The sequence below is a fragment of the Eptatretus burgeri genome, chromosome 6 (assembly GCF_056783735.1).
Source record: "Eptatretus burgeri isolate ZD-2024b chromosome 6, Ebu_testis_v1, whole genome shotgun sequence".
Lineage (NCBI taxonomy): Eukaryota > Metazoa > Chordata > Myxini > Myxiniformes > Myxinidae > Eptatretus > Eptatretus burgeri.
The window spans coordinates 102,505,181-102,519,428 of NC_140966.1; the positions used below are offsets into that span (position 1 = coordinate 102,505,181).

The 14,248-nt window shown below is 41.3% G+C and overlaps 1 protein-coding gene across 1 annotated transcript in view; it reads left to right on the top strand.

The window, feature by feature from the left end:
• Window positions 1–13,492, top strand: part of LOC147025484 (uncharacterized) — a 33,369-nt gene extending 19,877 nt beyond the window's left edge. The window contains exons 9-10 of the mRNA XM_085887085.1: window positions 748–1,167; window positions 13,055–13,492. Of these exons, the coding sequence (XP_085743211.1) occupies window positions 748–1,167; window positions 13,055–13,492 (858 nt within the window). The remainder of the gene's footprint in view (window positions 1–747; window positions 1,168–13,054) is intronic.
• The last annotated feature ends 756 nt before the right edge of the window (window positions 13,493–14,248 follow it).

Below are 14,248 nucleotides of genomic sequence, written 5' to 3' on the forward strand. Positions count from 1 at the left end.
CTAATGTCACGCACAATGACAATACTTTCCCATGAGTGAAAAAAACATAATTTCAGATGAGTAGACAATCACCTGATGTTGCCCTTTCCAATGCGAAGAAGGTGATTCACCTGAAACGTGCAAACTTGCTGATCAATTTGTGGATAGTTCAAGTGCTGTTACCCAGACAGCAACTTCACTGTCGAGTCTACACTCAGGAGTCTGGAGCCCAGATAGTAAGCAGTGTTACCCAGTATCAAGGAACCTCCAAACAGACGAGCCCACTCACTCACTACACACGGTCAAGGCAGGATTTTGTCATTTGTTCAGAGTGCCGGCGATAACTCGCTTCTTCTTCATGGAATACATCATGGGATCTTTAACGTCTCCCAACGAATGCTGGTAAATGGGACAACCAGCTTAACATCTATCTGAGGGAAGGCACTCCCTTTGATATCTCGCCATGACTGCAAAACACCAGCAAGACAGGTTATAGCTGTGTCAGGATTCAAACTCACTCGAGATAGCTCCGAGGCGAGTGTGCACACCTCTCGGCCATGTTGCCAGCCCTCACATGGTGTTAAAGGATGTATAATACATGTATTACCTTGAGATTCAAACGTTGATTTGTTATTGGATTTTATTACTCACTACAAGTTCAAATCCATGGTCACCATGCAGGATCCACTTTTATTCTCCGTTTCCTCATTCATGGTTTCTGTGTGAATGAGATTTCTGCAATGAATTGATTTTTTTCTCTCTCTGCAGGCAAACTCCCGTGGCTATAAGACAAGGAAGAACCTGCAGAATACACAGAGTGGAAATAATACGTTAACCACTCAGTACATCGATGGGGACTTTTGTTCAGAGGTCAGAAGTCCAGTCTTCCATTTGCAGGAGGGATCACGTTACACCTCCAAAGCCAAAGAGGATTCGGATTTGAGTCGAGCTCGCTCTCTCAATGATCAAGGTGAATCGTGCGGGATGATGTTGAAAACCACCCCCATAACATCTGCACGTTATTACGATGTCGTGTTTCACTTTGGCCTTGAGAGAAATGGAGTGAAGAGTAACTTCCTGGTGGACCCTGCCAAGGAACAGGCGGTCATCACCATCCAAGCGGGTTACAGAGGATACCTGGTCAGGAATGATTTGAAACAGAAGCAACAAAGTGCAACTACGATCCAGGTAAGAAACCACATTTGATAAAACATTTAAACAATCTCTAAACTATGAAATAATCTGCAGGGCTGAAGATGTAAATTTTGGATTGACCTCGCTGGTGTTCCAATGTGAATCCCTTGTTCATGATTCCTCAATTCAATCCCAGAAAACACATTCATCTCACCCAGTGGTGTAGTGAGGGTGTGTGGTACCTGGGGCCAAGGGTCTTCAGTGGCAGATCGACGAGGGACGGGGTGGGGACAGGGCAGAGTCGGGGGACAGCGAGTCTGGGAGAGTGCTACAAATGCTCACCTCCCTGCTCATCACTTTCCTCAAGACATGGAGCAAACTGTTGGAACGTTTTATTTGTTTCATTGGTGATTCAGTCTAAGCTGATCGTCACTTTGACGATTGATCTGATGAGAGTTTCAACCTCAAAATCATCCTCCTCGTGTGTGCATAACCACTCGACGCTTCACAAGACACGGAGATGAGAAGAGATTTTTAAACACAGCGCCATAATTACCAACTTGCCAATTTCTTCCACTGAAATGATCGGATATCCAGATGGAAGGGATTCGTAAACGATCAACAGCATTTAAAATATAAAACATTTCTGAAAGTTACATATTGTGTTTACACCAGGACGTTGTATTGTAATTTGTGTTCTGTTTAGTGATTATTTTTGGGGTTATGATGTAATGCCCCCTTGCTTTCTCACTCGGGGCAGTGGCTCCACCAATCCCCTCATCACTCCGCCTCTGACCTCCCCGTTATTTACAGATACCCTTGTAATTTGTGTAAAGGTACACTCAAGACTTCCAAGGTTCTCCAAGTGATATCGAGTGAGGAAGAGTGAGATACCTCTCACCTTTTTCACCTCTCACCTTTTTCCCCTCTCACCTTTTTCACCTCACCTTTTTCACCTCTCACCTTTTTCACCTCTCACCTTTTTCACCTCTCACCTTTTTCCCCTCTCACCTTTTTCATCTCTCACCTCTTTCATCTCCATCACATAATAACACACCGGAGTCCCTTTATCTGAATTATGCGAACGTTAATCAGACCAGGAACAAACCAACATCCTGTTATGTATTTGAATCTGCATTTCTCACATCATGAGCCTTGGGTTCAGATGGGAATGCCAAGCAGTTTCCTGTTGGGTTCAGATGGGAAAGCCAAACAGTTCACTGTTGGGTTCAGATGGGAATGCCAAACAGTTCACTGTTGGTTTTGATGAAGAAATCTTTCATTTCTCTCCTGCAATAATAGATTTAGATATTTACTCTCATCAAAGTTGAGTGTATTGTATCTGGATCCATTTTTACTTGGCGAAATCTTCGATTTTATCAAGTATGTTGGTCTGTTCCGTTTGTTGGTTTGTTTGTTTGTTTGTCTGGTCGTCTACAGCCCAAATCGCTGGACCAGTCGTTCTTAAATTTTTACACCTGATAGGCAATCCACCTGAGACGGTCCGCGTCCAAACCCCGTCTTAATCAAACTAAACATCACGACGTGACGTCACACAACGTGAAAACACATTTTTGGACATAACTCAGTGACCGGAAGTCATAGCGACTTCCTGTTAACGCCAAAACAAACTTCAATGGAATATCTAAATGTTTTAAAATGCATGTTGGTACAAATTATGCACAGTTTTCGCAAGCGTATGACATCAAAGTTTTTAGCTATTGGTGTGATTTAAAAACAAGGACAAATGTGTCCAAGAGCAGCGTCCTAAAGGTTTTGTCGGCTAAAAAAATAAATAAAATAAAAACACAACAACAACAACAACTTCCGATATTTTGTCACGTGCCTTGATGAAGCCAATAGCGAGACCCATCATAATGTATTTACGTATTTACGATATATCATGTATTTACGAAATAAATCATGTATTTACGAAATTACAAGACGATAAATGGAATAATCTTTAAATAGTAACGTGAACTTTTCGAAACTTTAAAGCAAATGTCCGAATATATTTAAAAGTTCATGATAGACGCTCTCAAAAGGCACCGTCTATGTGAGGATGTGTACATGTGCTCAGTATTTAAGGAGATCCGGATCTTGTATATACAAGAGCCGAGTCCTAGAGATTAAGGTTTTGTCTTCACAAGAAGAAGAAGAAGAAGAAGAACAACAACAACAACAACGCCGAGCTCTCTGAGCAGCGTTCGCTACGCGAGACGCTGCTAAAAATTCTCTTCGTTCTACAGGTCACAATTCTTAACCGATTTGGATGAAATTTTAATAGCTGATAGAAATCCACAGTGCAAAAAGATATGTGACTTTTGGTGATGTTCAAGATGAGGATCTGGATTCTGCATCACTTAAAATTATCGCCCATTACAAACCAATGGAGAATTTTGTGAATTACACATGGCTATTTCTCAAAAACAGTTTTGCACTTATTATATTGAAACTTATACTGTCTATTTATGCATGTAATGTTAACATGTGTACAAAGTTTGATCGAAATTGACCCAAGGTCAAGGTCAGGGTCACCCAAAACATGAAAAACACACATATAAAACACATATTTTTGTTTTACAACATATTTCAAACTTGATAACGGGATCGTAAAGCTGGTTGAAAAGCAATGTTCCTAGGTATTTTCAAATATTTTCTACAATCAGAATGAAGGCAACAAGCACCGATGATAAGTTGTTGAATGTCACATGGTGGCTTTAAATGAGTTGTGAAAATTTTCAATCTGCTGTCGTTACCATGACAACGCGCGCCTGATAATTGTTATTTGTGACGTCGCGTCATTTTATTGATGTACGAATAAATAAACACCACACATTCCATGACATTACAGCTTGGACCACCACACTGGAAAGGTCAACTAATTCGCCAAGTGTCGTGCGCCACGATTTTTCTTTCTGTCTGTCTGTCTGTTTGTCTGTTTGTTTGTTTGTCTGCACAGAACTTTTGTGTTTTTCTCCTCAACCGCTTGTCGGATTGAGACGTGACTACTAATGTGGAATGTTTTATTGATGACTGGCATGTACAACCCATCACTTCGCTGATAGGTGGTATTAAGGAGGGGTGTTGAGAGAGGGAGGGTTGGGAAAGAGAGGGAGGGGAGAGAGAGGAGGCAGGAGGGAGGTTGAAGTATGGAAGGGGGAAGAGCAAAGAAAGGGGGTGGGGGAGGGGGCAAGAGGCAGGGGAAGTACGGAAGGGGGAAGAGCGAAGAAAGGGTGTGAGGGAGGTGGGGAGAGCAATGCCTCACCAAATGTTGCTATATCGAGGGAGGGATGGATGCGAGGAGGAAAAGGGGGAGGGGGGGGAGAGAGTGATATTAAAAAAATTAAGAAGAGAAGTAGGTGAGGGGTGGATGTGGGGTTAGTAAAGAGAATGATATGTTATATTATGCTTATATGTTATATTATGCTTATATAATGACCAAACACACACAAAAACAAACTCATGTCAGAACAGTTGTTCACACAACGTCACAACATCGTTTGTAAAGTAATCTGCTGGCACATTTGCAAAACCTTTGATATCCCAGTTCCAGAAAATTTGTGGGAACAAGAACCAAAAGCAATCACTAAAAGCATGGAAGTACCTTCCGCTCACATCTGACTTAATGATCCCATCGAGCGTCAACATCGAAAACAAAGCGTTGCGATCAGATATCATACGTAGGTACAAAAAAAGAGAAGCCATTGCTTATTAAGGTGTTAATAACAGTGATTTTGGACTAAACGATGCAGAAATCAAGAAAATGACCAAACACCAAGACCTCACGAATGAAGTGAGAAGCCCCTGGAAGATGAGAAATGCCAAAGTTGTCCCAGTGATAGCTGGACCTACAGGAATGATGACAAAAATCCTCAGAGAGATATTAAACATAGGGGCAGTACCCCTGGGTACTCACCTGGTAGTGGCTGAATAAGATAACCAGGCAACCACTGGTCGGCATGGATGACCCACAAAATATATAAAGGAGAAGAAAGTAAATACCTATGGATATGTTTTTTAATGCTGTGAACAAACCTTGGTACATCACGGGTGATGAAGGTTGTCGTCAAGTTTCATCGAAATTGTGTGTCTGTGGCTTCAGCAAAGAAAGCAAATACCTTTTTTGGGAGGCAACCCACTCTCCCCCCACCCCCCCCCATAAACTCCCTCTGTAGACCCCTTCAGACCCCGTTTTTTTAATGCCATCACGGGTGATGAAGGTTGTGGTCAATTTTCATTGAAATCATATATGTACTCTGAGAAGTTGCAAGTATTTGTGGACAGACGACGCGCCATCCCATAAGCTCCCCAGAACTACTTTACAGGTGACCGAAAAACCATCCCTGGGAACATTACAAAAAAAAAAAAATGACAGTTGGAAGCTGTCCGGGGATCAGTGATGATCCGAAAGAGAGCCCTTGGCACAAAACTTTGAGAACAGAAAACTTCACACCTTGGTCCATGCATCGTGACCCCTTAACAAAATGAAGGTGGATACTTTAAGCCCATCCTGGGAGGACTCCATTCCACATCCTGAAACTCGCATATGTAGATACCAATCAACGACACACACACACACACACACACACACACACACACACACACACACACACACACACACACACACACACACACACACACACACACACACACACACACACACACACACACTGTGAGACCTAGTGGGTCTCTGTTTCACCTCCTGATGAACCCAACCTTCATGTGGAGATAGCAGGCAACAACAGCAACTCCCACATACGTGTATACACACAAAACCTTGAGTAGCTTTCACCGAAAAACAACGTCACATTTATATCGACGTTTCAGGGATATCTTTACAAACATTGTTCCTTTTAAACAGATGCGTGTGATGGGTGGAAAAAAATTGGCTCGGTAATTTAGGAAACACGTAAATATGGCAAACGGCTTTGAAATTGGGCGTGATGAAGTATATTTTCCTTTGAAATTGACAAAGGGAAACATATGACCTTTGTAAAGCAAATCCGATAACCAAATGCTTTAGAAACAGTCACGAGGACAAAGGAAAACCTGATGGAACCTCCATAAGATACGGGATGAAACTTTGTCACAACGGCACCTGTAACAGTCATGGGATGTCCACACACCCGCGGAGAGTCTGTACAGATCCAAATCTACCCATATTTACCACGTCAGTGTGTGCTGTAAATGTACCTCCACCTTGTTGTAACTGTCGACTGAACATCCCGATCAGGACATGAACTGTACTGCACAACTCGGTAGGTGGCTCAAGCACTCAAACGGAACGCCTGGCTTGGCAAGCGATTACCAATTGCCCTCGACACAACTATGCACCCGGTAACGCCTGTGCAATGTCCAAATCAACATTTTTGGGGGGAGTCGGAACTGCTGATACTTTCAAATCTGGAGCTTACTTGCAGGCCAAAAAACATGGCAGCTTCAGACCCCAGCGAGGTTACCCAGGAAACACCTCAAAGGTCCCATGACACTCAAAAAAATTCTGGTTATTTTTTTTATATATTAACTTGACCTTCCGAGTGAAGAAATCACCCATGTTTCTTTTTTAAAATCAATAATGGGATAATTAGACCAATATTTCGAACATTTGTAGTGTTTTTCACAACTTGCTATGCCCCGCCCCTCAAAAAAGTTGAGTTCAGCGAACCCCGCAGGTCACGTGTCTGTTGACGTCATCTCCAGAACTCGACTTGCTCAGAGTGGATTGATTAGACGTCGCGCGCCGTATAAAGTACGTACAAATGCATTGTGCGCATTTATTTGCTATCTCACTGATCGTCTTAATTCCTGTGATTGTTTCGCGGAAAAGAAATTCTGCTTCTGAGCCGTGTGTGCACAACAATCACGAAGCAATTATTTATCCCTTTACTACCTAGTCGTAGTCGTGTACAAATCCAATAGATGTACGCACAATAAAGGGCTATACCATGTCCACAAAATATAAAATGTGACTGTTGAACCTTTCCATAAAAAATAAACTTACAGGGACATACAAGTAAAATACTAAAGATTAATATTGCATCATTTCAAAGCGCAAGGACATAATTTTAAAATCAAACCTTGTGAAAAACCTGCACCCACATTTTGCAGCTTATTGAATTGTTCGTTGAAACCAGCCTGCTGGGATAGGTACGATTCCACATACATGCAAGCCAGGTATGGATGCACTCAACATACATGGGTTTATTCTAAAGTGAAGGTACTGCTTCCATTGGCTTGCTTTTCATTAACATTTAGCCAAAATGCTTTAATAAAAGAAAAGGGAAAAAATGTTGGCACAACTATGAAAGACAAATTTATCTGTCCTATTACACGGCCTCATAGCCTGGGGACTCTTACACATTGACTTATACATTGTGTGCATGCTAATGCAAGTTTTTAGCTATTGGTGTGATTTAAAAACAAGGACAAATTGTCGGCAGTCCGATAAATCCGTTGTCCGTCCGATTTGTCCGATAAATCTGACGTGCTGTAGCTTTCTTTTGTTATTTTCTTTTCTTCATTGTTTTCTACTGGCGCTTCATGACGACAGTAGGAATAAAATGAATATAAATGCAACAGAACGTCAGATTTATCAGACTACTCCAGACAATTGTGTCGCAAGGTGTGTTCTGCACACGTTTTCATCGTATATGGACAGCGAGATTGCTTCGCTTTATGCGTGGAGAGATACGGCCGATGACATGCGCAGGCCTTGCTTACGATTCATTCGCCACGGTGCAACATGTCCCCTGCGCTGCCCTGGTCACGTCACCTCACTAAAATATTTCTGATATCGAGCAGTATGCAAGTCGAATTTACATTATTCAATTACGAATCGGATTTAGTCTAACCAGTTGTTCTTGCCAAGTCTTGCTTCGATGTCCTCCCGATCATCATGAACTCCGGGAATTTCATCGCCAGTTTCCTCTGCTTGTCCTGCTTCAGGCTCGAACTGCTAAGGCCGTATTCCATTTCCAGCTGCCTGAACTTCACCTCCCACGACTACATTATCCGACAATTCTCCATCTGATTCAGACCAAAATCCTAAATTTCTCTCACACTCACTGTCGTTACCAGACAAATCAAAGTCCATGTCATCCATTATTCAAAACCAAATGTTTGATTTTTTTAAAGCAGAAATGAACGAAACGTTTGAGTCGACCAATCGAATGTGGAAACACACAGGAAGCCAATACAATCACGTAGACCACCCACCCGAGTAATTTACGTGCAGCCTTTGTTGTTCTGGAGATGACGTCATGTGGGTTACGCGTCGTTCAGTGGATTTCGGCAGAATTTTTAGGGGCGTTCCCTAAGAGGTTTGTTTTTTTAATTTTACATTTTACAGAACGACTATTGTGAAAAAACATTGTCAGATCAGAAATCACGATGAAAAACTCCTATAGGACATACATATATATATATATATATATATATATATATATATATATATATATATATATATATATATAGTCATGCGCCACTTAACGACGGGGTTACATTCTGAGAAACGCGTCGTTAAGCGACGTCGTCGTTGTGCGAACATCATTTTTTTTTTCGTTTTCATTTTCGATCATCGTACTTACACAAACCGAGACACCTCGGCTATATGGTGTAGCCTATTGCAACTCGGATACAAAGCTGTACAGCATGTTACTGTGCTGAATACTGTCGGCAGTTGTAACACACATCCAAGAGAGACGGAAGACTCGTTAGATTTACCTTTGTGCTGTTCATGACGGCCATCGGTGTTGTTAGCAGCAGCTTACAATCTCCTCTCGCACAGATCATAGAAAGGTGAATAATTAACGTTTGGATTTTATAAATATGTAATCATTGCATCGATGTTCTAATTTACAAATGAAGAAACGAGCACCTGTCAATTGTGATATATTTTCGGAACAGTGCGATTGTTTTAACAACATTAAAAGCTTCACCAAAAATAAATTTGTGTTTTAATGTCGACTAACAACAACGATTTATTCGCGGAATTCTTCAATTCAAAGGTAATTTACTTGCTCGAAGGTAAACGTGCAAACATTGGTTCAGTTTGAAAGGCGATTTCCTTGAATCCCGATTTAGCACGATCCTGTTTTTTTGCGATGACATTTTATGGACCTCAACGATTGCATTTTTACAGGGCCACACTCGTTTATTATCATTATGAGGTATTATTTACTGTACAGTGTACATAATTGTATGTGCTATTTTTATACGAGACTACATCACTCGGCAATAGGAATTTTTCAGTTACATTTTTTATTTTTTCAGAGCTGGCAGCTCCGTCCAATATGCGATCCGTCGTTGCCCGGAATGTCGTTAAGCGGCGCATGACTTTCTATATATATATATATATATATGCAATTTCCGTACTTTTGAGTGTCATGGGACCTTTAGGACCCCAGACCATGAGGTGGCTGAGGATCGCCTGATGAATGAAATAATTAAATAAGGCCGTTAATTATCTTCAAATGGGATGTTTTAATTAACCCAAACACGTATTGTTCACTCTTGAACTTCCTTGGAGTTTTCTTCATATGCTTGCAAAGTGTCATGCTGCAAGGTTTTATAGTTTTGGAGTTATGGAGGACACACACACACACACACACACACACACACACACACACACACACACACACACACACACACACACTGCCTCTCATTAGCATAGATTATGACTTCATCGGTCACATGCCTTGGCAGTCATATTGGATTGAAGAATATATTAAATAATGTTTTGTCTCGAACCGCTTAATCAATCGCTGTGAAACTTGACAATTATGATGTAGTATTGATGGGGAATGCATGTTTTAAATTTCAACTTGATTGGATGCATGGTCTGACAGCCAGAATTATTTTTGGTTTGAGGGTGGAGTATGCCTGGTGTTGGCTTAATGGTAAGTGTGGAGGGCTTTGGTCCTGAGTTCAAACCCTGCTCAGCCGTTGAATTAATACCAGGTGGGGTTAGCTCGACCTGTCAACTTTCCAAGGTCGGCAAAATGAGTGCTAACATTCTGGTATCCTGCGTCAGAGTGGCGACCCGTCCAGGATTGTGCCCAATAACCAAGGAGACTGCTTTGGCAGCACCAACGCTCTGCACAGAGTATGATCCAAATGGATGGATGGATGGTAGAGGAGTAACAGCTGAAATGTAAATCCCATCCAGGTTCCTCCTGATGACTTCATCTTTGCTTGTTCAAGTTCCTTCTGATGATGCATGACTGTACCTAATTGGTCTTCCATTTGATTTGAATTGAATTTATTTTAATCCCATTCTGAATTAAATTGAGTAATAATAAAAAAGGTCATGGGTCAGGCTCAGGTGTCCAATCAAAGCAAGGTTGCATCAAAGCAAGACGTCTTGGTACACGGTCATCACTGCCAGCAGTTTTAAAGCGGCAGTTCTAATTATGTCTCTTAATTATGTAACAAAATTAAACAAACACCACACAAAGCAGGTCCCAGCGAGGGTCTGCAATCTCTGATTGTACTTTTTCTTGTTTGTTTTTGCTTTTCTTTCTGACTTGTTTCAAAAAAATAAAAATTCCTGGAATCTGATCATGTGTACGAACCAGTGGAGTTCAGATTGTTCAAAATCCAGACATTGCCTTTCACTGATGGTAGAACCGTCTGCTGTGAATGGATGCAAATATATCAACAGCACATATGTCGGGGCGTCGATCACCCTTTACTAAGGCATGAAGACGTCGATGTACTTGAGAGAAAATTGTTTATTATATATCAATACATGCGGCCGCACGGAGAGCAGGAAACACCAGGAACACCAATTTTGCAATTGAGGTAACATGGAGAGTGCTCTATTCGAATGGTTGAATCACTCCCTCACATATATATGGGCGATTTTATCTCCAGCAAATTCCAATGCACAATTTACTTATTTCATCCCAGGACCAGCTGGATCACCAGCTGGCTTATGTCCTGGTGATATATATATATATATCAAACTGAGAAGGAAGATCAGAGGTTTTCCTCCCAGATCCTGCTACACAATGTTCCCTTGAATCACTCAAGGTTAAAACTTCCTCATTTTACACACAATGTCCCAAGCAGGAATATATTTTAATTATCTACAGTCGAGTGAATTGAGTTGGAAAGAAACAAACCTTTTAAGAAAAAGGTACAAATCCCAACATACATATGTGGAGATCAGGTGCGGTCCATACTGATTGGAATCAAGTTCTGTCCACACCAATCTTGGTAGAAGAAGAGAACACGGATCAGTAAGTTGGGGTTACAAGTTGAAGACGTACGGAACGGTGATTTGCCCATTGTGTACGACCGTCCATGGAATTCAGGTTTAAGTACATTGTTGTCTTCTCACATCCTGGATCACATGATTGAATACAAGCTCTATGAAGATTCTGACATCATCGATGGTCCCCGAGATCCTTGACTTGTGCAAATTGACAATGACCCACTCATTCTGAGCTTGAAGAACCTCAGATGGTGTCGTGGATTTGAACAAAGGAAATGGAAACACAGAATTGTACAGAAAATTGAACAGGAGGATTAGCAGATCGAGTTAGGATTTGAATCTCAATTGGTGTAATTGTTGTCACAGTCGGAGTCTGGTAGTTCGGCGGTTAAACCCCAGGCAAGTCGTCTGGAATAAATTAAAAATAGTACTTACTGCCTCCTCACTTGGCGTTCAGTATTTACGAGGGTAGAGCATGGGCAAGCCCCAGAGATTGGCATCGAGAGTGAGGAAGAAATTCCTCTTCGGGAAATGCCCCGCTTAGTGTGGTGAGAAAGGCGTTGCCGTTGTACTCAGATTATCCTTGGAAGTGGCGGCACGTCCCCCAACTCAGGTGGGATTGTGGGAACACCAATCAGGTGAATCCAAAATTTAAACCTTCAGCCTTGCAGACAATTTCATTGGTGTCCTGACATGTCTGTGTCCCTGTCGAGTCACAGCGGACTCTCATTGCTGTTTTGGTGTCATTCAGTTTGAGTCCTTTGATCCAATATTTCTTTGTTTCATTTTCCCACATAACACCTCTTGAGAGAATGAGTGTCATATGTGATGTGGTACCATCAGTGATAGAGAATAGCCTGCTCTTACTTGCACTATTTCAATGGTTGGACTTTGATTTTCACTTCATCAAAAGGGAACTTTGAACAAAATTATAGAACAATCTGATGATGGTGAGAATATTTAAAACTTCTTCCTAATGTCACGCACAATGACAATACTTCTCGTGACTGAAAAAAACATAATTTCAGAGGAGTCGACAATCACCTGATGTTGCCCTTTCCAATGCGAAGAAGGTGATTCACCTGAAACGTGCAAACTTGCTGATCAATTTGTGGGATAGTTCAAGTGCTGTTGCCCAGACAGCAACTACACTGTCGAGTCTACACTCAGGAGTCTGGAGCCCAGATAGTAAGCAGTGTTACCCGGTGTCGAGGAACCTCCAAACAGTCGAGCCCACTCACTCACAACACGTGGTCAAGGCAGGATTTTGTCATTTGTTCAGAATGCCGGCGATAACTCGCTTCTTCTTCATGGAATACATCATGGGATCTTTAACGTCCACCAACGAATGCTAGTACATAGGACAACCAGCTTAACATCGATCCGAAGGACGGCACAAACCTTGATATCTCGCCATGACTGCAAAACACCAGCAAGATAGATTATAGCTGTGTCAGGATTCAAACCCACTCGAGATAGCTCCGAGGCGAGTGTGCACACCTCTCGGCCATGTTGCCAGCCCTCACATGGTGTTAAAGGATGTATAATACATGTATTACCTTGAGATTCAAACGTTTATTTGTTATTGGATTTTATTACTCGATTCAAGTTAAATTCCCTGGTCACCGTGCAGGATCCACTTTTATTCTCCGTTTCCTCATTCATGGTTTCTGTGTGAATGAGATTTCTGCAATGAATTGATTCATTTTTTTTTCTCTGCAGGCAAACTACCGTGGCTATAAGACAAGGAAGAACCTGCAGAATACACAGAGTGGAAATAATACGTTAACCACTCGGTACATCGATGGGGACTTTTGTTCAGAGGTCAGAAGTCCAGTCTTCCATTTGCAGGAGGAATCACGTTACACCTCCAAAGCCAAAGAGGATTCGGATTTGAGTCGAGCTCGCTCTCTCAATGATCAAGGTGAATCGTGCGGGATGATGTTAAAAACCACCCCCATAACATCTGCACGTTATTACGATGTCGTGTTTCACTTTGGCCTTGAGAGAAGTGGAGTGAAGAGTAACTTCCTGGTGGACCCTGCCAAGGAACAGGCGGTCATCACCATCCAAGCGGGTTACAGAGGATACCTGGTCAGGAATGATTTGAAACAGAAGCAACAAAGTGCAACTACGATCCAGGTAAGAAACCACATTTGATAAAACATTTTAACAATCTCTAAACGATAATATAATCTGCAAGGATGAAGATGTAAATTTTGGATTGACCTCACTGGTGTTCAATGTGAATCCCTTGTTCATGATTCCTCAAGTTCAATCCCAGAAAACACATTAGTAGGGTAAGAATACTGATTCTGGCTCACTTTTCCCCATGTAAATGAATGGGGGATTTTCAGCGATTCCCTTTTTTTTTCCTTAAAAATAAACCCCCTTTTTATCCCAAGGTATATTTATTTGTCTCCCCTTTTAACTTGGAGGTTGAACCTCATTGAATTGAACACCTGGGGGTTGAACAGCTCACTCATTGAACCTATAAAGATTTGTTCATTCTCAAATTCCTTCAATAGTTTAATTTTCTTTGCACAATAATCCCCATCTAAAATATTGACAAACAAAACATTTGAATCTTTATATTTTTGAAGATACCCCTTTTGTGCTATTACGAAATGATAAACTTCTCTTAATGCTCTCATCTGGCCACCTCCTGAGCCACATATCATTTTGAGATTATAGTAAATTGTTTTTTCATTGTTCAATTGATAACCATCAAAGTTTTCAGTCCATTCAAGGATATTCATTTTTTTCTTTACATCCTCTAACTTACTAGTTTTTAAATTGATTCGCTTATTTGTTTTATTTACCTTTGTTTTAGTTATTTTTTCAATAAGACTTATTTGATATTTTTCACATTCATTATGTTTTCCATTTATATACCAAGACTGAGATTTTCTCCAC